Raw genomic sequence first — 24,334 nt, forward strand, 5'->3', positions numbered from 1 at the left:
ACTGACTGCTCGCTAAACATGCCGTTAAAGTGGCCTGGGGCCAAGCAGCTCCTACATGTTATGGAAATATGGGTTTAATGTTTGCAAATATGGTCTCGTCAGGTCTTTGTGTACCCATCCATCAGCCTCAGACCCACCTCTGCAATCTTGGAGGCAATTTGTCTGAGGAGAGGTGGGCGGCAGAGAGCCCTCCTCACTGTTTAGCAGGCCCTGATGAAATATCAAAACACACAACAGTGCAAGCAAGCGCTCCAGTCTCACCACAACAAACACAAGTGGCCAGGGTCTGCCAAGGCGTGAGGCATGGTAATAAATTACAGGACACATTCTTTCAGTGATATTTCTCGAGAGATGTGGAATGAATATGATTCAGTTTAGGTTAATATAAGTAAGGGCTTAAAATGTTGACATTTAAAGCCCCTGAAGACTTGGCTTTAAAACGTAAGCTGCTATAATCAAAATTTTTGTGTTAACAGTGGATTATATTGATAGGTTTATGTGAAAGGGGTTGCTTGCAGTGACAAACTTACATAGAAATATCACCTGACTCAGTAGGTCACCTCAGCCCTGAACCTATTGAGTGTTTTTTTTTAAGCGTCTTTTATCTCATTGTTTTGGGTTTTCGGACCCACTTTACTGCTTTTGTTCACTCTCAGCATTCGCAGAGTTTTTTCCAGCAGAAAAGAAAGTTCTATAACTGCACTGGCGAATACCTGGACAGCAACAAACGAGACAGACAAAGTTAGCAACTACCTGGTGAACATAGTGGAGCTAAAAGGAGAGTGAATAATGGAGTACCAAAATAGATTATATTGTTGCTCCATATCGGCTGGGTGTGTAAATAGGCAGCTACTGTATTTGCTAACAAGTTATACATATCAACTTAAAAGATGATTATATGTTAATGTTGTGTTTACAGCGTGTTTCCACTGCTCCACACTGGCAAATAAAACAATCAATTAATGAAGTTGTTCTTTATAACACAGAATATTCATCAACAAATATGCGACAATCAAAATTTAAATCGTTTAACAGTCAAACCTCAGCTAATCTGAGACAATAGGTCTTTTGTAGGTGTGGTTAAATAGGTTTTGATTGAAAGCAACCAAACAACCCATCAACTGTTATCAGATTCTGATTAAAATGTTGCAAAATACTGACCGGAGCAGGGATATGTCGCATCACCGTTTTTCTAAATGATCATCGCTCACTTCAAACCAGTGAGGAAAGCACAGAAGAAAAAAAAGAAATACAGAAATGTTTCATGTGAAATAACCACAACTTTGTCACAAAACAGTATGCTCATGTAGGACAACTGGTAAGGAAGCTGAGTGATAAAATAAGTTTTCAGGGTCTCTAAGCGCAACTCGGTGCATTGTGGCTCCATGTCAAGCCAGCGCCGAGGGAGGAAGAGGAAGCACTAAAGAGAAACCAGGTGATAAATCTCAAACAATGACGACCAACAGAGAGAGGAAGGGGATGAAGATATGCTGAGACAAGATTAGCAGGAAATAAGAAGTGGATTAGTGAGGGCTTGACTCCTCTGAACACTGAGACCTCTCACTTTTCCCCACGGTGTTTTACTGCCTGACACTAAGCCCAGCTCTTTATCTTAATCCTCTTTCAGCAACTGTTGGGGGGTCCCACAAACAGGAAGTGGAGAGGTTGCTTTACCTACCTCAAGACAGGCTTGGTTGAGTTGTCTTGGACACATTAACAGGACTAAGTCTGTTCCGGTAATGTTAAATTTCTCTATGCAGTTTGATGACAGAGCATGCAAAAGGGAAGAACATGAAATGCCAGTACCTGTTGAAGTGAACAGGAGAGTGGTGGATGATTTATGAACAACATATACACTAGACAAATGTGTCGATTTCCCTAAATGCAGGGAGGCTACGTCGTTTTATTTGAGTGTTTATTAATAGGTCAACAGTCAGCCAAGCATCCAAGCATACAACATGTTAGCTCTTTAGCTTTTGCTTTGTTTCACGTTCTGAACATAAAAGGAATTACAATAGGGAAATTAACTTGAACAAAAAAAACAAAAAGATATTTACATACTGCATTATAAATATGTCAAATGTACATCATTATACACAAGTACCAAAGATGGTCGGTTTATGTTGAGACAAAACAGAAGTACCTTAAAAATATGCCTTAAAAGAAACAAAAACAACATATCAAAATATGGTTCATGGGTCAAGGGTACTGTTGACCTAAAACCAGTTTAGTCTGTTTCTCTATTAGGAGCTTGACTTCAGATAAAAGCATTAGGCTAATATGTACACTTCATGTTGTGGTTGGGAGGGGGGGGAGACAGGCATGTTTCTAGTGTTTTTTTTAGCATCTACAGTACATAAATAAGGGTTCAGGTAATCACTATACACATTAAACTCCTCTCTTTACATGGACACTGAAATGTACTTAAAATAAGGTGGTCAAGTAGAAATCAGAAGGCCAGTACCACAGTACAGTACAAGTAAATGCTAAAGTATCTGGCTGAATTTGTGGCCGGTTTGGGGATATCTAAGAATTTAGAAAATATTCTTATTCACTTTCTTGTTGAGAGTTAGATCAAAACCACTCATGCCTTTGCATTTGTAAAGAGCTAGAGCCAGGAGGCGGTTAGCTTAGCTAGCATAAAGAAAAGAAGCAGGGGGCATGGTTAGTCTGGCTCTCTCCAAAGTCTGCCTACCAGGATCTCTAGAGCTTAACCATTACTGCGATATATCATGTTAATTCACACAAAGGCAGAAATATAAAAATGATGATTTGTCATCTCCCTCCAAAAACTAGAGGGAGTTACCATGGTGTAACTTTTTGTTGAGCCAGGCTAACGGTTTGCTAGTGTAATCCTGCTCCATACATAACGCAGATAGGCCTACATGAGAGCAGTATTGATCTTCTGATCAAGAATGCAAATAAGTGCATTTTCATCTACAAACATCCTCTTTTTACCACATATTCATTCACTGTGGGTTCAGGAATTCTGTAAAGCCACAACAGAATCGTGAAGAGAAGGTACCAAGTTAATAACTTGCTCTGTAAACATATATCCTGTAAACCCATAAAATCGAGACGGTGTAAAACCCTAAAAATGGCAGTTTAATAAAAGGGATAATATATACTGTAGACACTGTGCCCACCTGAATTCATTTCTTGCCCAAGTCCTATTAACTATAAATGAATTGACTTATGTCTGTAGAATACTGTACATTTGTTTTAATTCGAAGAGAGTCAAACTAATTATACTTCCTTCTATGAACCGCCTTGCTCATTTTAATCCCTAAATGTCTCTCTCACTTGAATGTATTTTGTTAACCCTGCGTTTAGACTTGACAGGTTCTCAGGACGGGGGAAGGGTTGTTTCTTTTTACTCTAAAAGTCAGAGATAGTTCTAACTCTTCTTATAAGGAATATGGTGAAGGAACAAGAACTACTTTTTACAGGTCTATACATTAAAACAAGGTTGTCTTCCCAATACTTTACTATAGGTGTCTTCTCTCAAGTATCCTCTCTCCGATGTTTATGAACAGAAATGGCCGGTCTCTCGCTGCACACGGTTACAGACGAAGACGTAAGCACACACGTATCCGGACACACACACACACAAAGCACCATATATGAATTTCACAGCAACAAATGCTCTCGCGAGTACCACTTTGACAGCCTTTGGCCACAGGATTTGAATGGATATTCCAGTACACTTATGGTTTGAAATTGTGTGAATCTATGTCAAATAATTATCAACACAATCTAGTCAATTGAAAAATTACTCCAACAAAGTCATCATAATGGTATAATTTCAATGTTTCAATCAAACGTTTGAATTTGAATGAATTCTGATTGAAGAGGCATGCTTACAAAGCCATGTGGCTCAGTGGTCATAAAACATTACGCCCCTTCATAGTCATGAAGACTTTCACTGGAGGATCCTGATAAGGGTGGCGAAGGAAATGACTCACTTTCACCCAAAAGGAATTCTGCAATCAACTCCTTTATGATGATCTGAAGCCATTTTCCTGTGAATTAAGTATCTAAATCATTTGAACTCCTCAACTATAATTGCTTTGCCTTTGTATATGAATAGTATGTCAGGAGTTTGATAGCTGTGTTGAAGACATGAATCATTACTAAAACTATGACAGCCACTGGTAGATTTAGTTTCTTTCCCACATCATTGTTTTGTCACTTGTAAAACTATTCCTCACAGTTTCATGTTATTATGCTAAGGCTTGGAAATTTGAAGGAAGTTTCTCATTCACGCTCATTATAAAATCAGTTCACATCGCTGAAGGGGAAGACATAAAAAGGAAATGTTCAAGCATTAAGGAAATGCTTTTCGTAGGGAAGGTATGAATGCCAAAGTAAGTCATCTGTTTGGTTGACGCTTAAAAAACAAAAAGCTTAAAGCTGATCGTGATCATTTCAGACCAAGATTGAATGAATTCAAGAAACAAAACAAATAAAAAATAATAATATAAAAAACCAAACAATGTACACTGTCCGAACCCCAAAAGCCCACTTCTTTCGGCAAAGTGGAATATCAACAATGAGTCCATCACTCCCGATATCTCTCCATTGGTACTGATTCTGGGTTACACAGTGTGAAACAGAGGAGGAAGAACTGGGAAGAGACATGGGTGGGTTCAGGGGTTTTTGTATGTTTGTTTGCGAATGCCATCTGGCTCCTACATGATGCTGATACTGCGGTTGAGCTCACACTGGGCGTTGTTGTTGTTGATGTTAGGATTGGGATTGGGGTTGCGGCGGCTCATGTTGGGCGTGGGCACGGACGTCAGGCTGCTTGTATCGTTGGGGCAACCGTGCTGAAGTAAGATGTCCGCACACTCCTGGCTGCCAGCTCGCCGAGCGTAGGACAGTGTGGTCTGGCCACGAGCATCCCGACTCTTCACGTCCACTCCGTACTGTGGGAGAAAATGACAGGTATGAAAGACAGATCAGATGTAAGATTTTACACATTTTGGGCATTTGTCAATATTTAATTTGCAAATTTAAAAAAGGATCATAGAAACAACAGTGTGAAATTTATGGATTTGACATTTGACTTTCCTTCTGGAAAGGCAATGCAACCACTTTTGGATGACTGGATTATCTTAAGTTTAGACTGGCTTATTGTTTTTTAAAAACTTTGTTATTTTTCATTGAGAATCTTTAAAATCTGAACATTTGAATCTTTAAAACATGAACATTTGAACAATGAGTGATATTGCATATTTTAACTTCTTCATCCACATTGTAGTAGATACAGAATATGCTAATATATCTGATATTGGCATACAATGTCATACAGCTTTAGAGCTTCTTCAGAGAGTGCTGCAGTATATTTTATGGGAGGTCCTTAACATTATCTGAAAATATCCTAGATCTCTTGAGCATATTACACACATTTACCCATGCTGACGTATTTGGTATTTTGGTCAATCTTGGATCTGTTGAATCCTGAGCAGAATTAAAGTGAGTTTTGCCATTTTAAGTAACAGCATGGAGAGGGCTTTAAAGCAACATTTTAACCGTCATGTAGGGAAATAAATGGCAACACTTTATTTTATGGGTCTGTAGATTCTCAGTACTTTCCCAGGGTGTTTCTTGGAAAGAAGTCTAACTAAAATAATTGCCTCAGATACAATTAGATTACACATAATACTAATTGTAGCTGAGGCAGTTATTTTAGTTAGAGTTTAGTTAGTTGTGTTTTTTTCTAGGCAGTTACTGATTTGCAGAGGAATTTCCTTGAATGAACTGCTCTCTTTGAACAGGTAACTATGAAAAACAAAAAAGTTTTAGAAAGGTTTTAGACACTTGGGAGGGAACATGTAATGACAAGCTGGCACATCTGGTGAGGTTAAAGTGGTTGTTGGGAAATATTGTATTTCACACTCCTAATCCATTTTCCCAACAACAATTATATTTATCCATCTCTGACCATTTCTCTCATGTCTGGAGGAGCCAACTCACCCAGATGAGCAGCTGTGTGATGACTACGTTGGCCATTGCACAAGAGAGGTGCAGAGCGGTGCGTCCATCTCCGTCCCCGTAGGTCTCGTTAACCTCCTCCTTGGTGCCGTGGGCCAGCAGCAGCACCACCAACCTCAGGTCATCCTCCACCACCGCCCGTAGCAGCTGCTGCCCCAGGGGCATGTCTGACTGGGGCAGTCCCACCAGGAACAACTTCTGATCATACTTGGCTCGGATCCAGCGCTCCTTCTCCTCCCTGGAGAGAAGAAAATGACAGGGACGCTATAGGGTCAGGCAGGGTGAAAAACGGTGGACATGCTTTGAGCAATTTAGCACCTATGTTAAAGAACCTCCAGTGCATATTCATCATTATTCAGAGGCAGTGACTTTAAGAAAACACCATGCTCAAAAAGTAGAATGTAGACACACAGGGGAAGCATTACAGTAATTGACCTAAGAGACTCACTGGTGTAAAGTGACATTTCCAAACTATTAGAGGACAGGAAAGCCACTAGCCTACACTATCACAGTGGGAAATAACACAGCGAGACTGGCTGCAGAGATGAGAGAATGCCAAATGCTGTGACGCTCTGGGCAATATTCCACTTTCTAGTGATTACGGTCGACAGAAAGACGGTAAGAGTCTGGCCAGCTTTCTAAAGGTTACACATCTCGAACAGCATGTCTGCTTTGGACAATACAGGATGGAGGGGGCCGTATTTTTATCAGCGCTGTCGGCTGTCAGTCTGAACTGGTGGATCCCCTCCACAAAAGAGGCAGTGTGTCTCTGAGCCCCAGTGTCCCTTGGGGTGGCTGGGCCCTGAGTCAGATCGATGGGGCTGAATGGCAGCCAGAGAGGGACGGTGGGATGTGGGGCTCCTTCACTCCAGCCTGCAGCAGAGAATAGAGACTGAGGGAAGGCTCCATCTTCTATCGCCAGGCAGAATTCTATCTATTGCTCTCAATCTTGACCCCCGTTTCATTCTCTGCCCACATACAAACTGTCCAAATAAGAAAGAAAAAAAAATCAATATCAATATGTGAATGACTGAGCATGCCCAGTGTGGCACTAACCCCGTGACCCTGTCAGCCGGTGTGATAAGGGGAGCAGAAAGAGGCCGTTGTTTGGATTTGTGGGTGAGTGACAGAAAGGAGAAGGTTTCTACGGATAAGTAGAAGCGGCGACGCTAGCTAGAGTGACAAGGCTCTCACGGGACTCTCTATCAGCGGGTCGAGGCTCTAGCAGCAAGTAGAAACTGACAATCTAATTCAATTTCATCATAATCACAGTGACAACAAACAGTACAACTTAATTACATTTTGGAAGAGCAACGGAACATCACACCTACACATTAAATTATATATATTTAGTCATGTATTAAAGGGTTGGTTCACCCAAATTAAAAAAGTAGTATTTTGCCGCACACACACACACACACACATTTGGTTTTAATTGATTCTATCCATCCGTGAGATTTCATTTGTGGTGCTCAGGATAAAACTGATGTTATTATATGTTCTTTTTGGTGTCAACAAATCCCATGAAAACACCAAAACCAATGATGTGTTAGTCTGGCTCTCAATATTGTCCATCTTCCCTACCCTGTCGGTGGCTCACAGTCCTAAGCCCATTTTAACTGAAAAGTTATATCCTCAAAAAAAAAGCCCACATATTTATGGTTACATTAAAAAAGGCCTAGTTATTTCCTAAAACAGCTAGGCACTGTAGTTTTTATCAAACAGGATTGAAACAGGAGTAAATGGTACATATGTTGGAGACTATTTTCAGCTGCGGATAGATACACATTTTGGTGCTTTATATGGGTATGTGGGCTCAACTTAAAATAAACTACAGTGCCCATGTTCATCACAATGTTGAAACATAACACCCATTGCAACAGTGTGGCTCAGTGATGTGTTTTTATTAGTTTTTGGACAACAATGGAGCTCTATGGCACAGAGGAATAAGCCGCATCAGACTTTGCCTACACAGAAAAATACTTATTAGTAGGGTCAGCTTGTTGGTTTTGGTCTTTTCATGGATTTGTTGACAATAAGAAAAATAAAAAAAAGATTATTACCTTATCCTTTAAAAAAAATCAAAAGCAACAAACATCTCATTCATGAAACAATGTCCTGGCTACTCTAGATAACCCACAGATATCTACATCTCTAAAACCCTGCTTTATTAAGAACAAAATCTGCATAGTAAAATAGACATAAAAGAGAAAATATGTTCTTTTGTAATTTGTATGAACTGACCCTAACCATGGCCCCAAATAGCTCACTTTCAATTACTGCAGCAGTTTTAACAATAGTAACCAGTTCAACATTAGTCACTCTCCTTTATTACGACCTTTGCAGCTAGGTGTCAAGGCTGCCAACTTACCACAGACAGCAACCATTTTCAGACTCATATGTCAGCTGCCAGGCTCACTTCACAGAGCAGTCTGTCTTGCACAGAAGAGCCTGGCACCGGCCCAAACTACAGGAGTTAAGCATGTGATGGAACAGGTACAGGTCTTTATCAGCACCCATGCACAGATTGATTAACTGCAAAACACCACCAGAAGCTCGTAAAGGAACTCAAGCCACATCTTAATATAGTCTTAAAGCTGTTGCATCTATAAGCATATGGGTACATTTTTGTTATCACCTCGAAGAAAAAGTAGAGGATAAAGTCCTTTACTCTGCTTAACCATGAGAAAATCTTTTCTTTAGGATGAGGGTATTATGTGAGCAACAATACAGCCCTAATGGCAGGCAATTGAAGTGTCTCAAAGTTTTATGGTGTAAGACTTCCATCAATCCCTACTCAGTCATTATGTGTGGACAAGCCTGTTAGCAAATCAATTGGCCTTAGAACTAGTGGACTCTCAGAACAGGAAGGGGCCGTCCTGCCCTCCCCTCTTATTTCCGGTGGACTCTTTGAAAACAAGTTGGGTTTTTTTCTTCTGCCAAATAGGATAATATATGTCTGAAAACGCTGTAACCAACTTTTTTTTGTAACAACCTTTAACAAAAATCGAAGCTTGGTTAAAAACAGTCACTGAGAGCTGGTGTCCAAAGTTTGTTTCAGAAAGCTAGACCATGAATGAGATGCTGAATCTGTAGAGCCCAGTGAATTGATATGAGCTAAATGAGGCAGAAAGTTAGCACCGAGATGTGAAACAAAAAGGCTGAGGAGAGCCATTAAGAAGACGTCAACATCTCAGAAAGGAGCCCTGAGGACACTTTGTTATACTCCGCTACAAAATCAGCCCCGAAGACCTGCAGGAAAAAGGCCTCACTCACTGCTGATGCTGAACTCTAAATTCAACCATGGTTCTTTTTACACAGTCTACTTAAAAATATAAATAAATAAAAAAGTAGCCAGGCAGTGGTTTTTAAAAAATTCCTAAACTGCTGCCAGTTGAAAGACAGAGTGTGAAAGGAAGTGAAATGGTAATCCCGCCTCTGTCTTTTGTTTGAAATAGAAAAACAATCCAAACAGAGTTAGGCTTTAGACAGTCAGGGGGGGAAACTGAGACCCTTGAAAAGGACACTTCCTCACCGCAGGAGGAAGAAAAATAAAATCAGCAGATTTAGCATGTCAAAGTGCCAGAACAGAGTAGGAGGCTAGGTGGAGAGGCAAAGGAGAGTGGATTTTTACAGCATGGGGGCATATTTAGGAAATTGAACTGATGGTTACTCTCTCACACACACACACACACACACACACACACACACACACACACACACACACACACGGGCACCAACAGACACCAATTTCCACACCCTGGCCTGAGCACATACTTGTTCTAAATTTCTCTGTTGCTTAGGGGACAGAGGGGAGCTTAAGGTTCCCAATAAAAATGCCTGTGTCTCTTTCAACTAAAAACAAGCCATGTGTACATCGCTGCAAACTTTCTCCATTATTCAGAGTTATCTCACAGCTGATGATCATTGTTTGACTTTCTATCACTGAATTTTATTTGAAAGAAATCTTAAGGTAAGACATCATGCTTACAGAGTTTAAAGTGGAAATTTGCTTCTGTCCAGAGCTGGTGTCCCCTTTCATTTGCCTATGCAGAGCCCACCTAGATAAAGGCAGCCTTAACAGTAGAGAAAGGACTCTTTTATAATTCTATTAGAGCTCTGTCCTTTCAGCTCTCCGTTGAGCAATGGATCCTGACCCTGACTTAATTAAGTGGCAAATGGCGGAATGATTCTCCTAAACCCAGCCCACGGAGTCAAGAACACATGACTGAATTCAAATAAAGAGGGACAAACAAGGATAATTAGTCAAGCCTGAAAGACAAAGGCGAACGGGTATTTATAAGAAGGGAAGAGAAACTGAGACGGCGGGGGTGGAGCCAGCCGTGGAGTAGCCACAGAATGACCAATCTGACTGCCTGCAATAAAGGCGCATTGGTCCACAGGAAGAGGAGGATGTCCGTCCCACCACTCGCCCATCTTTCAAACAATCTGAGTCATCCTAAACAATCAAAGCTTCTAGGGCTCCTCCTACTCTTCCCCGAGGATCCAAATTCACTACGGACTCATCAAATAGACGCAGTGAAGGGGAGAAATGGTGGTGATGGTGTTTGAGGGTTGGGGGGGGGGGGGCTTGAACAGACCTCACAGTGGGGGTGGGCAACTTGTATGGGACCGATTCCCATGCAGCCAGCAGCTTCACTTCCACAAACCGAGGGGAGGGAAGAGACAGAGAGTGAGGGAGAGGGACAGCAGCAGAAAGACAGAGAAGGGGCTCAGAGGGAAACGACAGAGATGAAAAAAAAGCGCACACAACAGGGAAAGAAAGCTGGGCCCCAAAGCATCAAAGGTTGCTATGGCCAAGAAATGAAGGAGCAACACAGTAAACGTTGCAGTGAAAGTGTGAAATAAGGCCCCCTATGGTCCAGCGGGTACAGTGAAGACATGGTATGCTCTGCTCTGAGAAAAACAGCAGCAAAAGAATTAAGACAAATATTTTAACAAGTGGAATAGATGCTACTTTTCTTGCTTCCAGAGTGCGGTCTGAACAGATGACCAGAATTCAAAAGGTTGTTGTGTTGAGCTCTATAGAGAAGGCCAATGGAGAGCATCTGGGTGCCGTAGGCAGGCAGAGGGATGAGTTGAATATATTGTGACATTAATGAGGTTGTCAGACTCCTTGTGATGGAGTGGCTGTGTTTTTGTGCCAGCAAGACTAACACCCTTAAATGCTCATGCTGTTAACCCCTGCTGAACCCTCGGCTTACACACAAAGCTGAGGGGACGATAACACATGCCCTGCTTATGTATGCAGCCTGCTTTCACATGCGTACACATTTCAAAATCTTGGTCACATAAAGGGACTTTCTTGGATCCTTTTGCTTTCACGTCATCAGATCAGTTTTTTGTTATGATTTTGTAACGCTAACAATATTAGAACTAAATTGCATGGTTAATGAATTACGCCATAATGAATTGGTCCTTCCTTTCCGTCTACCTGGCCCTGAAACCCGGTGGCATGTGGGCAATTAGTGACTGTGGTACCACTTCTCCCACACAGGGCTAATTACTGACCTGTGGGTTTCATTTAGAGAAAAAGAAAGAGAGAGAGGAAGGACATGGGAAGACCCAGTCATTCATTTGTCTTAATTAATTACCCTTCCTCCACCAGGGCTCCTGGCAAGGCCGGCTATTCTAAAAGCTCTTTTGAGAGTCACCGTTCCAGCCCTCCTAACCTGTGAGTAGCCTGGAAGCTTTGCTCTGTGTTTTGGGGACTAACGTGGAGGAAAGAGGCCGCTGTGGACAAATCCTAGAAAAGGAATCTTATGGCTACAGCACCGGTGTTGTAAACGTGACAAACAGCTTGGGAGGACGAGTCAAGACGCCACTGCCAGAGCGAAAGGGGTTAACAGAGGCAGCGGGGCCAGGTTTGGAGAGGTTAGCGGTGTGATTCATTTTTATTACCACGCAGCCCCTGCAGGCGGCAGGAGTGGCAAATTATTTCTGAAACAAAGTGGAGGGCTCTCATCAGAGCTATTACCTGCCTGTGGCCGAGGGCGGCGCGGAGCCTACAGAGGGTGACAGTGAGAGGCCCGCGTCAGTGAGGGATAGCCGTCCACATCCGTCCACGCTCCAGGACATCTCCCCCAAATGAGAACTGGTGTCTGTGCGTGTGCGTGTGCGTGTGTGTGCGTGTGTGTGTTTCTGTAGAAGATGAGGGGTAAAGTTAGCTGTTGGACCTCCCCCACAGTATCCGTCAAAACAGTCTGTGGTGTTTTTTACCACGAACATGCCAAGCAATTAGAGGTGGCATGCAAAACACAACGACTCCCAGGTGATAATTAAAAGAACAACTCCCCTCCAATATGCTGACTGCAGAGAGCAGCCACGATGCACGGCTCACACAAATTTATTATCACGGATTGAACTGTAGCCTAGCCAGGTCAGACTTGATTTTTAATTAATTTATAGAGTTATGAGCCTTGAATGAGGACAGCTTTTGGGTTACCAGGTTGTGAAAAATCCTTTTCACTGTTTAAGACATCTGACTTCTTAACTTCTGGAAATCAATCCATTTTAACACAATCTTTGCACTTAAAACTGCAGAGCAAATGATTGAAAGCCTTTATTAATCTTTTAATAATAGGCATAGTGGCTTATAAGAAAGTGAGAAACACATAAGCATTTATTAATGTATTGACACCAACCAAAAGGGACAACCTGGCAATCCAATGTTTTAATGGCTTATAACGGATCTAAAAAGCATTGCCAAATGATCTATTATGTAATATAGCCATTAGTTACAATTTAACTTGTTACAGTGTGGCTTATTAGAAAGCGGTACCATGCATTCTTCTGCAAGATCTAAAAACAGGAGATTGGGTGACATACATATATGCACATAAGCATGGATATAAACATGCTTCTCATTATGATGCCTGTAATCAGTCTGATGTACACCAGTAAGTTTTAGTATTGCTGTGTGGCTCTGCGCACAACAAATCTATATATTGTGTTCTTTCGATCCAGAATATCATAAGCTAAACCAATCCTGTGGATGAATGCTTTTAAGTTAAATCTCAAAAATGTAAAAGGGGTAAAACTAGTCTTGCAGAAGACATTCAATCAGACACTGAGTTGATATTCAGGTAGTTACTGAATCGTTTAGATTAGGTGTCACTAATGTTTAGTGGGATTCGGAAGCCATACACTGCCTGCCTGGGTGCCATCACAAAGCTGCTACCTGTCACCAATGTCACAATGACACAATTAAAATCCTCTCATATGTGCTCCGCTCAAGTTAAGAGGAGCATTCACACAAAGAGAGTCAGGTCAGAATTGATGGTGTTAAAAGAAAGAAATAAAAAAATGACACCCCATTAAGTTGGTTGTAATTCATCATTCATGATAAAGCAAAATAATTTGATACCAGCGTTTACCCCACAAGGGTACATTGTTCTATCAGCAACAAAATCATCAGCATCTCAATAACCAGTGGCCATATATGATATTTACAACTGCTGTTTTTTGTCTGGAGATTAGTTATGCTGCAAATGAGATTTATTGTTTGACAGTGAAAACTAATGGAGATGCTGCTGCGGGATAAGATCGGATTTTTTAGACAATGACGAACCTTCCTGCTCGGGGCGACGTGGGACTGACAGTGGTAGGGAGAGGAATCAACATCAATAATCTTTCATCAAGTCCACAGTGGAGCACTTTAGCACAGATACCATTCAATAAATAACTGTAGGCCATCATTCAGTTCTGAACTGGCCGGAGAGTGCAGGATGGATTCAAGAGGAAAAGGCCTGAAACTACCAGTAGAATGAAAAAAAGCAATGTAAAGGTGTTCATTAGCAAACTGAAACAGCATTTCAGTGAGCATTTTTGTTATATGGTCAGAGTGTGTGCACATGAAAAGGTCACTCACGGTGAACTGTATGACCAATAGTTGTTTTTTGCAGAAGTGCATGCTAAAACTGCTCCATTGACACAAAAACTGGAAACTGGATTTTAAGGTTATGTTAAATGAGCCTTATGTATTTTAGTGCTAGAAGTTCAAGATCAGAAAATGTATTCAGCCTTGGCAATAGGCAATAGTCGTTCCTCATGTTTCTGGTTATGGGTGATGCGAGCAAGTAGTAGTCAATGTGAATTGTTTCTTTACTTTTTCATAATAAAAATCGACTTTAGTAGTCTATCCCCGCCATGAAATAGTTAAGGTGTGTAAGAGGAGGAGAAAGACAGAGTATGGTATTAGTATGGGATTCAAGGTGCAGTTTTGGTCTTAATACTGTTTTAGTTCTTTACTAAAACAATTACTTGTTTTTTGCGACAAGGTATTTCACTTACAAATACTATTATGAGAAAAGCATCAAATCCTCACATTTTACAAGCTATAACCAGTGTCCATTTTGCATTTTAATGATGTAAATGTGATTAATCAATATAAAATCATTGATTAATTTTGTGCTTGATCCCAGTTGTATCAACAACTATATATATTATATATATATATATGATCATAGTAAAAGATGTATGTTATCTTGCATGTTGCACAGTTTACATTTTTACACTATGGTGAACAATAAATTTGTACCGCATTAGTCCACTAACAGTTTAGCTCTAGCTTAAATTTACAACATAACAAGAAAGCATCCAAGGAATCCATTCGTCCACCAATGCTGCACAATCTACCAAATTAAAATGTAAAATTAAGTCACTTGTCCTGTGGCCAATGGCCCAACTTTTGACAGATTTCAGTGAAATTTGGTCAAAAAGGTTTTTGATGTATGCTTATACTGCTAAAATGCATGTGATATTATGCATATCTGCTAACATATTAAATACTTAACCTCTGATTCTCAACTAATTAGTGGGCAACATGACATGCTCCTTGGTAAAGGCTTAAGATTGTATCTACAATATATTTAAATAATATTTTAACTTTGACAGCTGCAGCAGCAACAGCAGAAGCAGCAGTAGTAAATTAAGAAACCAGCTATGTTTCTCTGTTGGTATGCCACTTTTCGTAACAAAGTTACAAAGCTGTGATGTTAAAACAGTCTAATGCCACCAGGGAGACCCTACAGACAGTCTTTGCTGTGACAGACAGAGTGATGACCCGGCCCCATGTGATGGATATGTGACACGGCAGCTTTGAGCCCGAGGGCCCGGCTCTTGGGGTGGGGTTTAGCCATAATGGTGTGCTTAATTACCTGCACAGCCACACAGCAGGTCATTAGTCAGACTGGGACACTAGGTCTCACCTGTCACCAAGAGATAAACAATCCTCCTACCAGATAGATCTGGGTACCTCTGAGGAAAGGGAACAGATAGTCAGTAGGGTAAGTTAGGGCAGGGCAGTACGCAGTGGCAAAGTATAATTTAAGAGATACACATTAAAAAGATAGAAAAGCTACTTGTTTCAAAAGTAAACAAAGGAAAATTCTGTATATATTCTGAAAAAAATCCACATTCCTACTTACTATTAAACTCATCTGTGTACACCGATATTGAGCAGGAACAAACTGCCTGGACCTATTTCAGATGTGGCTCAGATTAAAAGATCTCTTCTTGATTAGTGCTTACATGTCAAGTGACAAACTTGATGGATTTGGAGCTAGTCAGGGTATTTATCTAGTAGGTTCAAAATGATGACACACAACATTCCTTTCATGAGTTATGGTTTTCAAGTCAAGTCAGTAGAGGGACAGGCGCACTAGACAACAGGTGGAATTATAGATATTATATCCTAAATTGAAGAGATGGGGAGATATAGATACTGACAGTACTGACTCAAATAAAACAGAGGCATGTGATCAACGTGTACAGGACAGGCTGATGCTCAAACTTGAAACACTGTTCTTGGCTCAGCAGTCTGACATTTATGGACCCCTGGTGCTTCTTATGGAGCACTTTGTGGTGTGTACTGCCTCTGCCGAAATGTGGGTGGCTAATAAACAGCAGCTAATGGAGGGAAGACAGCGCTGCCTTCTCATTCTATAATCTCTGCACGCTTCATTAAGCTGCACCTTTATTTGTAGAAGGATGCTAACCTGGTGCTGTCGCTCCCTGGTTTGGTGTAGCCCTCCAAAGCACCCTCCCACACACTGTTGGCCATCGAGTTACCGATGGCTGTCATCACCATGCTGAGCTCCACTGGCCAGTCATCCAGGTCCAGGGAGCGGACACGGGACAGGTGGGTGCCCAAATTTCTGTGGATCCCAGAGCACTCGATGCACATCAAGGCGCCCAGGTTGAGACTGGCCCAGTCTGGGTCTGCATGATGGAAAGATAAGAAATAATTACAAGAGAAGCTTTATAAATTAGACTGAACCGGAGACTTAACTTCCAGTTAAGGAATCATAACTTTATGCAAATTTTATTTCACAGATTTTAGCTTCAAACTTGGATCTTTGAAGATTCTGCTTTTTGAACATCTTACATTATTCAACATTCATGATTTTGTTTGTTTTTTTCCCCCCTGAGGATAGAAGAAGCAGAATCCATCGTGGCCACTGAGTCTTGATGCCAACAAGGAAATGCCTAAACATGCTGATAACATTTCAGTGCACTGTTTTCTCTTAGGCAATTCAGAAATATCCCATCAGCAAAGAGGCTGTACATGATAAGTTTTATACTGTTGCCATGGGTGTGGTATTCCTGATGTTTCACTCTTAATGTACAAGATTGACTAATGTTTTACTGTCTGTTACAGCCATATCTAATATGCACAGACTGAGCTGGTAAAATAGAATGTGCTTAACCAGACCGATCAAATAAAAAGATCAAATCCATTGTGATGTTTTTAGTCTTTGAAAAAAACACCCAATTTTATGTGTCTCTACAAGTGTACTAGGATCATGTCATTGGTCATTTTACACTTTTAATAAACCTGACTTGACCAAAAATATATATTGCCTATATTATTAACCAAGTTACAGCAGGTTGCATCATAATATGATAACAAAAAAGAAACAGAATAGGCTATCATGTTCAATAAAGTCACCAGGTATAAAATCAACACAGAGAATGTTAAAGTTACCTTTTAAGTAAATATACCAACATTATTTTAAAATCTATGTATGGGGGCATGTTTCCCATGAATGAAAGGTGTTGTAGCCAATCAGCCATAGCCATCATGGCTACTGTGAGCAAGCAAGTGGTAAACCCAAACCCAAACCCAATCCATTTTTAAAAAATATTTTGCAAATAAATGTACTTGTGTAATTGCAGGTAAACAAATGACTGAATGTCTTAAACATAACATCACCAGCTGTTCTAACTGATGTTAAACCCTCTAAGTGGAGTCTCTCCCTTTGTAATGCTGCACTGCAAATCACCCTGACCTGATCCATAGTGAGAGCAAGTAATTAAGTTCAACTGTGTTGCATTGGCTAGAGATAGTGTGGTCTATAACTGTAATTTTTAATGCAAAAAACACTCAAAATGAAATGTTTGGGAAATTAAAGTATTTGTTTCCTTCCATACAAAGCTTTTATCAATGAGAAATCAGCTGTTGTGGTGAAGAATTATACTCACTGGGGGCATCACAGTCCACACAGAAGCTGTTCCCCCTCACGTTTCGTATGGACTGGATAGCCATTGCATCACTTTGGCTGCCTAACCGAGACTGTAAGAAATAAGAGAGAATAAGAGAATAAGTCAGCAGGAACTAATTATTGCAAGAGTAAGAGAAGGAAAACACTTATAGCTGGACTCAAATCATAGACAACCGTCGACGTGAGGGAGGGAAGAGGTTTTTGAAAGTCTTAGGAAAAGACTGAGGCAGAGAAAATATGAATATGAAAATGAGGCCGTGTCTCCCCAGTATGCTGACACAAGCCGTGTTCTATCTCTGATGTCTGTCAGTTCTAATAAGAGATCCCCCATACCGCGGTACACCTGTCTGACAACCTCCCACATGTGACAGCTTGAAGTGGGTGAGGAGGGGCGGGGGAGGGCACAATACAGGTTGGAAAGAAGAGAAAAATAGGAATGTAAATGAAGCAGCAAAACTGTGGGATGATGACGATGCTGTGATTACACGATAATCGCTATACCTGTTTGGTTCTGATATTTCTCATCTTTTATGACCTACCTTGTTCTTAATGCTCTCACAAGACTGCAGGCTGGCAAAGATCTGGCTCTCAATTGCTTGGACCCACAGTTCCCTCTCCTCATACGTAGATGCTTCGAAGTTCCACGTCTGACCCGTCAACGACACAATGATGAACTCAAAGGAATCCTCTTGCTCTGGAAAACACAAATAAACAAGAAATTTGTACTTAAGCAACACACATGTTGGTGTTGAATTCTGACTTTGCAAGTCAGTGCCACAGCTCAGAGACTAAGGCCCATCCATGTGCGAATCCACGATGGAATGGGCTTCTGTTGAACTCCGCAACACTCAAATGGTTTCTTGGCACCTCCTGTGCAGACTCAACACGAGAAAAATAAAAGGGGTCTGGAGAAAAATGAGTGAAAGTTTAGTTCTAATTATTTCAACTTCTTTTCTAAGAAATTATGTTTTGCCCGCCATTTTGGCATGGCCGACAGGTGTAAATACTACAGTGCCCAAGAGCTTTTGCCGCCTTTGCAGTGGAAAACAAGTCAATCAGAGTTGTAAGAAATAAAAAAAGCTTCATCGTTAAAAACACTGCACCATAGTTTCTGGATAAATTCAACATTTTCCCAGAATTTAAATTAATTTAAAATGCAGTTTGTATTACCCATTTCTCAACATATTCTTTCTTTTGCTTCTATCCGCTGTTATTGATGCACGCAACAGAATTTTAAGCATAGCTGCTATGTCCAAACTCAACCGGGTTTTTTTATACTTTGGTTGTTTTTGAGTTTTTGGCAAAGTCCTACCAATGGGATTTTTTTCTTAAATGCATTTGTCGGTTTTTGAAATAATGAAAACTAATCTTGCTTCAAACTGGCTTTGAAAATTACGAATCCGCAATGTTTTTTTCTCCCACTCTTTGTGTTTAACTAAGATTTATGAAAATGTCACCTGTCGTTTTCAAACAAGAGGTCTGACACAACATATGTTCCAACACATGCTATAATGCCTCTGCTGTTCAGAAGCAATTCATTAACTCCGTACTGTACACTGTGGCTTGTGTAACATCTCTGGTCTGTGCACATGCTTGAGCTCATAGCCAAATGATTTGTAATTACCTAATTATGTCTATGCAAATAGTCATCTCATTTGCATAAACCATGTTTGGAGGACTGGAGGCAAGTAGACACAAGGGGAATGCATTTTTATTTATTAATCATTAATAGAAGTTAGATTAAAAAGAAAAATGTGTTTAATGTACAGAATATATTTATACTTCCAATATAATTCATTCTGACATGTGATGTGTGTGATTTTTAATATTAAATTATTTCTGTATGATTTATAAAAGTATGCAATCTGGTGATGAGAAGATCATACAAAACTAATCAAATCTCACCTAATTAAATTAATTACTACACTTTATATTTCTAATCAAATCGCCCTCCTTGGTACGAGACACAGCCCTGTGCTGTTAAATGACAGATGTCTGACGGACGCCACTAATGTAGCAATCCCTGTGCTGCGGTGGAGGCCATCTCTTCAGGGGGAAAGCAATAATCCAATTAGCTCAACACCAACTTCAATTATCTGATTTAGTTTGTGGAATCGACTACAGGTCACAGAGAATCAATAAAGGCTTGGAAGCCTCTTTATTTAGACTCCCACTGAAATAGTGTTTATGTGAGTCTGATATGTTAAAGCACTGGTTTTGATAAGAGAGATAGATATATATAGAGATACAGAGATACATACAGAGATACACTGACACACACACACACACACACACACACACATTGGAATACATACAGTAGAGATCAATTTTGTTGTGTCCAATATAACTTCAGGTACAATAACTAATGCATTTGATTATAATTTGTGGTTCCCGGACTCAAATATTGTTATACTTGTGTTTTCATCTTTTTAAAAAACCTGAACAAAGCTAATTATTCTGTTGGCTGCCCAGGCAATAAATTGGAGGCATTAAAACACTTTCATTATGGAGATTAAAAAAGCAACGGATGGCTGGTTTCTTAAACTGATGAGTATACAAGGGAAAACCTAACCTAATCTAATTCTCCATGCATAGTAATGCACATGTGAGACATACTGTATCCACTAAAGAGACAGAGGACCACGTGCAGCAGTGTGACATGGGTCCTGTCACTACATGCAGCTCCAGCACAGTGAAATTACTTTTTAATGTCGTCCACAGTGTGGCAGTTCAGTAAGCCAAAGTAATTCTGTTCCATTTAAGCATGATACTGAGGTCAAAGTGGTCCTCTCAGAGACAGTAAATCTGAGCATGAACAATGTGTCAAAGGTATCACTGCGATCTTACAGGCACCTGCCATGATGAGCTTGTAAGAGGGCCATTTGTATTATTACTCAATGGTTGCATTTAGCACATGGCTAGCAGAGGAACGATCACCATGCCACATTAACATGAGCATTAACCTCCTGACCAAACCTATCTGTGAGCCCACAATCAACAAGTTCTTGCCAATTAGAAATAAATTAACACAGCTCTGCCAGTGGGCGGACAAGGAAGAAGACAATTTAAAGCCAATGGAGGAGCCAACTGTGAAGAATGAGCAAAATATGATTTTCCTTAATTAACATGGCATAATAAAAAGGAAATTAGAGTGTAATGGTCATAGAGCTACAAAGAGGAAGGTACAGATAAAGATACACATCTTCGTCCACCATTTACATGGATCATAAAACAGTTCAGGGACCTCTCAGTTACAGATGTTATTCATCAGATACTTGACGGCTTCTAGCAGCAACTTAATAAGTAGAATGTGACTACATTTATCTGACAACTTTAGTTATCAGTTACTTTTCAAATAAAGATTTTATATTATAATACAATTATAAAATACAATTCCCAGTTCCCAATTCTAGTTACTAACCTTTTTGTCCAGTAAAAAGTAAAGTGAAAATACAAATCTGGGCAGCAGAAGTTTCTTCTTCTTTCTTAACATAATAATCATCTTACAACCCTTCAAATATATCTTACAACCCTTTGGATTAGGCCCCGTCCTCTAGGTTGGGAACCCCTGGACTGCAATACCAAACTGTATATAAAGTATTAGCTCCATCGCCCCATAACTTTTGTTGTGAGTTGGCGCTATATAAATAAATCTGAAATGAACTGAATTAAAATGCGACCAGATGCATCAGTACTAACAATCACATATTTTCAAATATATAATTACTTTGATGCTTTAAATTAATTTAGCTAAGTAGGATTTTCAATGCAGGTGTGTAACTTGGAGTATTTTAACATTGTTGTATTGATACTGGCTGTCATTAAAAGACATTTTTAACTTGTTTAGGTGCTGTGTGTCATATTTTAATACCTCATAAAATGTGTTTGTTTGTCCTGAAAATCAAAGTGGAACGCGAGAGAAACGAGGGTGACCTGAAGACTGTGATAACTCCATTGCTGAGTGCGTGCAGCAGATGCACCACTGAGGACCTGTGGACCAGATTAGCACCTCAGGGTTTGGTGTTGAGCCCAGCTGTGCTGTCTATACAGCAGGCAGCAACGCAGCATCTATTCTGTCTAAGCCTCTCAAAGACCTCTGGAGACCGGTGTGACGAACCCTTAGAAAGGACTTAACAGTTCTTAGCCTTGAGGACTCCTTTTTTTTATCCATTTGTGTGAACACTTGGCTGAAATGATGAGAAGGTGCAGAGGTGCACAAGGTGAGCTATTGTTTTGGTGTGTAGGATGTGTTGTGTCGTATGCATGCATCAGGCAGTCACTTAAAGAAGTGCTTGCCGTTCCTGTGAATTAACGAGCAGTTGGGAAGAACAGGCCAAGGCGGTGCCATCTGTAAATGTCACAGGCACTGCTTGCTCATTTTACACATCATTAAAGCCAATATTCCTAACCTGTATCAGAGCAATCAGGAGCAGGCCATTACTGCGACAGGGGCCCCAGGGGAACCACGACCAAACTCAGAAAGAAGAGAACAGGGAGGGAGAGAGAGATAGAGCACACTCTTTATCTATCCGACACACACATACACGCACGCATGCAAGCTCGTGTACACACACATACACACACACACACACACACAAATACTTCTACACACTTTTACATGCACAAGCACAACACACCTTCCAACAATAAACAAACACATGAAATCAGCACCAATACCACTACCCTAATAGCTAGTGCATTTAACAACAGAGCAGAATGAAAACAGGGCCAATTATACATGTATCTGTGGGCAGTGTGTATGGAGCCCAAATGAGAATCTTGTTATTCCTTTCCCTCCATACTGTGGCGCTCAGAAAGCTAAGCCATTACAAGAGTGGAGGCTCCAGGGACAGCTTTCGGAAATGAGAGCGAGTCGGGGAGTGACAAAACAAAGTATTGAGATAAACACCCACCATTAGCACAGGCAGTTAAACCTCCATTTCCTAATCCTCAGCTGGACTCCAGAGGATATTAACCCTTAGTTTACTAAGGTACATGACAAAAGGATACTGGATTAAGTTGGACAGACAATATATAACTGAACACCATTTTTGTGTCAGCAACCAATGCAGGTTAACTTGGAGTGTGAGCACAGAAAGACCACGATTCTTTGATCCACCTGATCTTTAGATGGTGAGAGTCAGGAACAAGACTCTGACAAGAATTCTTTTCTTCTGATCTTAAACCGCAGTACTTAGGCAGTGTAAGGTCATGAAAGAAATCCGAGAGCAGATGTATGTTAATAAAAGTTAAAAAATTAAAGACAAATCTGACCATTGGTTAAATTACCAGCGTTGTCCTTCTCTCTGTCTTTGAGCCTGTTGTCTTTTTAGTTAAGATAGTGTATATTCTGTACATTACAATTAAACATCACTGAAAAGTGGTTTTGATTTTGGTAAGGAAGTGTTAATAGTACTTTTAAGAATATAACATGGCCAATTCAGATTTCTACAGCCAATTCATCTTAATAATAAATTGTCAAGTTACTAGAAACGACATCATTGATCCCAGTGGTCCCACATTATTTTGTGTATGTTGTGCATCCCAGCCTCATCTAATGGTAAATTATCTTTTCCAACAGCTTCCACCTTCTGGAACCCTGATGAAGGCTCTGAGCTCAAACACTAAAGCCAAACAACTGCTCAACTTCTACTATGTCATTTTGAGCAGAATGACATGACATTAATTTAATAAATGGTAATTAAGAATGCGTAATAACCATAGCACCCTCCTTTTAGGATTCTGTGTAAGTTTAGCAGTCAACTTTCTCTAAACGCAAAAAATGATTTCCCTATCCTCCCCTAATTGCCGATGCAATTTTTTTAACCACAATAAATTCAATCAATTTAAAACTGTCAAATATAACTACTTGATTAAAAACCATTTTTGAATCTTTCATTAGAGAAGAGGTTTATGAACCGATTTAGGAAAAAAAAATTAATTCATCAAAATAAAAGTGAATTGACCCCACTCCTTCTGTTCCAAACACAATGCAGCACATTTGAGTGCATTATAGTTCGGAGGGTGAATGTCTTGCTGTACGAGTAATTTTACTTTTAGTCAACTTTAGACTGCAGGATTGTTGCAATTATGCTCAAAATGTACAAACATGCAAGTAAAGTTTGATGCAATTTGGTTGGATTGTCTGTCTGTCTATAGAATTGCTTCAAATCTAATCTTGTGATGGAGATAAAGACATTAACACTTTCTTTACTTTAAAAACATTGAGGCAAGCACTTTTGGACACTCTTGTCTTCTCCCTGATTTCTGTGACCTAAGTACGAGTAAATATCTTCATCCATAAAACTGGAAGAATCAGGAAGGAGACTCTCATCACAATTCCCTCCATTCCTGCACCTCTCGCTACATTGGATAAGCTAAAAAAACGAAACAATGAACATTTGATACACTTTCTTTAAAAGAGAAATACATTAATGATGCTCCCTGACAGTCTGCATTAATCAGAGGGGGCTCCCCCTGAACACAACTCTTTATCGGCCATCGATTTTCCAGTGGGTTTATGGCGAGCGACACACCGAGAAAGCTCGTCGCCGGGCGGCTGCTGGGAAACACATTACGGGGCTGTCAGTTGTCTCGCCATGCATCCTGCATCATTCTTTAAGCACATGAGAAGTTCATTATACCACACAGCTCTGATATTATTACACTAGGATATTATGGACTGTGTCCATTGTGCAGATCCTTGGTGGAAGTGTAGCACCATAGACATAAGAGAGAATTCATACATTATCCAAATATGGCTTTAAGTTGATTAGAGAGAAATCTTGCTTTCCACAGAGTTGAATTAAATG

At 40.3% G+C, this 24,334-nt stretch overlaps 1 protein-coding gene across 3 annotated transcripts in view; it reads right to left on the reverse strand.

Annotated features, from left to right (window-relative positions):
• Positions 1 to 1,867: 1,867 nt before the first annotated feature.
• agap3 (ArfGAP with GTPase domain, ankyrin repeat and PH domain 3) overlaps positions 1,868 to 24,334 on the reverse strand; it is a 114,757-nt gene continuing 92,290 nt past the window's right edge. For all 3 annotated transcript variants that reach the window (XM_038717833.1, XM_038717834.1, XM_038717832.1), the window contains exons 14-18: positions 18,062 to 18,216; positions 17,503 to 17,593; positions 16,017 to 16,239; positions 5,980 to 6,235; positions 1,868 to 4,928 (exon numbers count right to left, since the gene is read on the reverse strand). In XM_038717833.1, the coding sequence (XP_038573761.1) occupies positions 4,692 to 4,928; positions 5,980 to 6,235; positions 16,017 to 16,239; positions 17,503 to 17,593; positions 18,062 to 18,216 (962 nt within the window). In that variant the 3' untranslated portion in view covers positions 1,868 to 4,691. The remainder of the gene's footprint in view (positions 4,929 to 5,979; positions 6,236 to 16,016; positions 16,240 to 17,502; positions 17,594 to 18,061; positions 18,217 to 24,334) is intronic.

Source organism: Micropterus salmoides, unplaced genomic scaffold (genome assembly GCF_014851395.1).
Source record: "Micropterus salmoides isolate LMB-PRFRI ecotype aquatic unplaced genomic scaffold, ASM1485139v1 Ms_hic_scaffold_14, whole genome shotgun sequence".
NCBI lineage: Eukaryota > Metazoa > Chordata > Actinopteri > Centrarchiformes > Centrarchidae > Micropterus > Micropterus salmoides.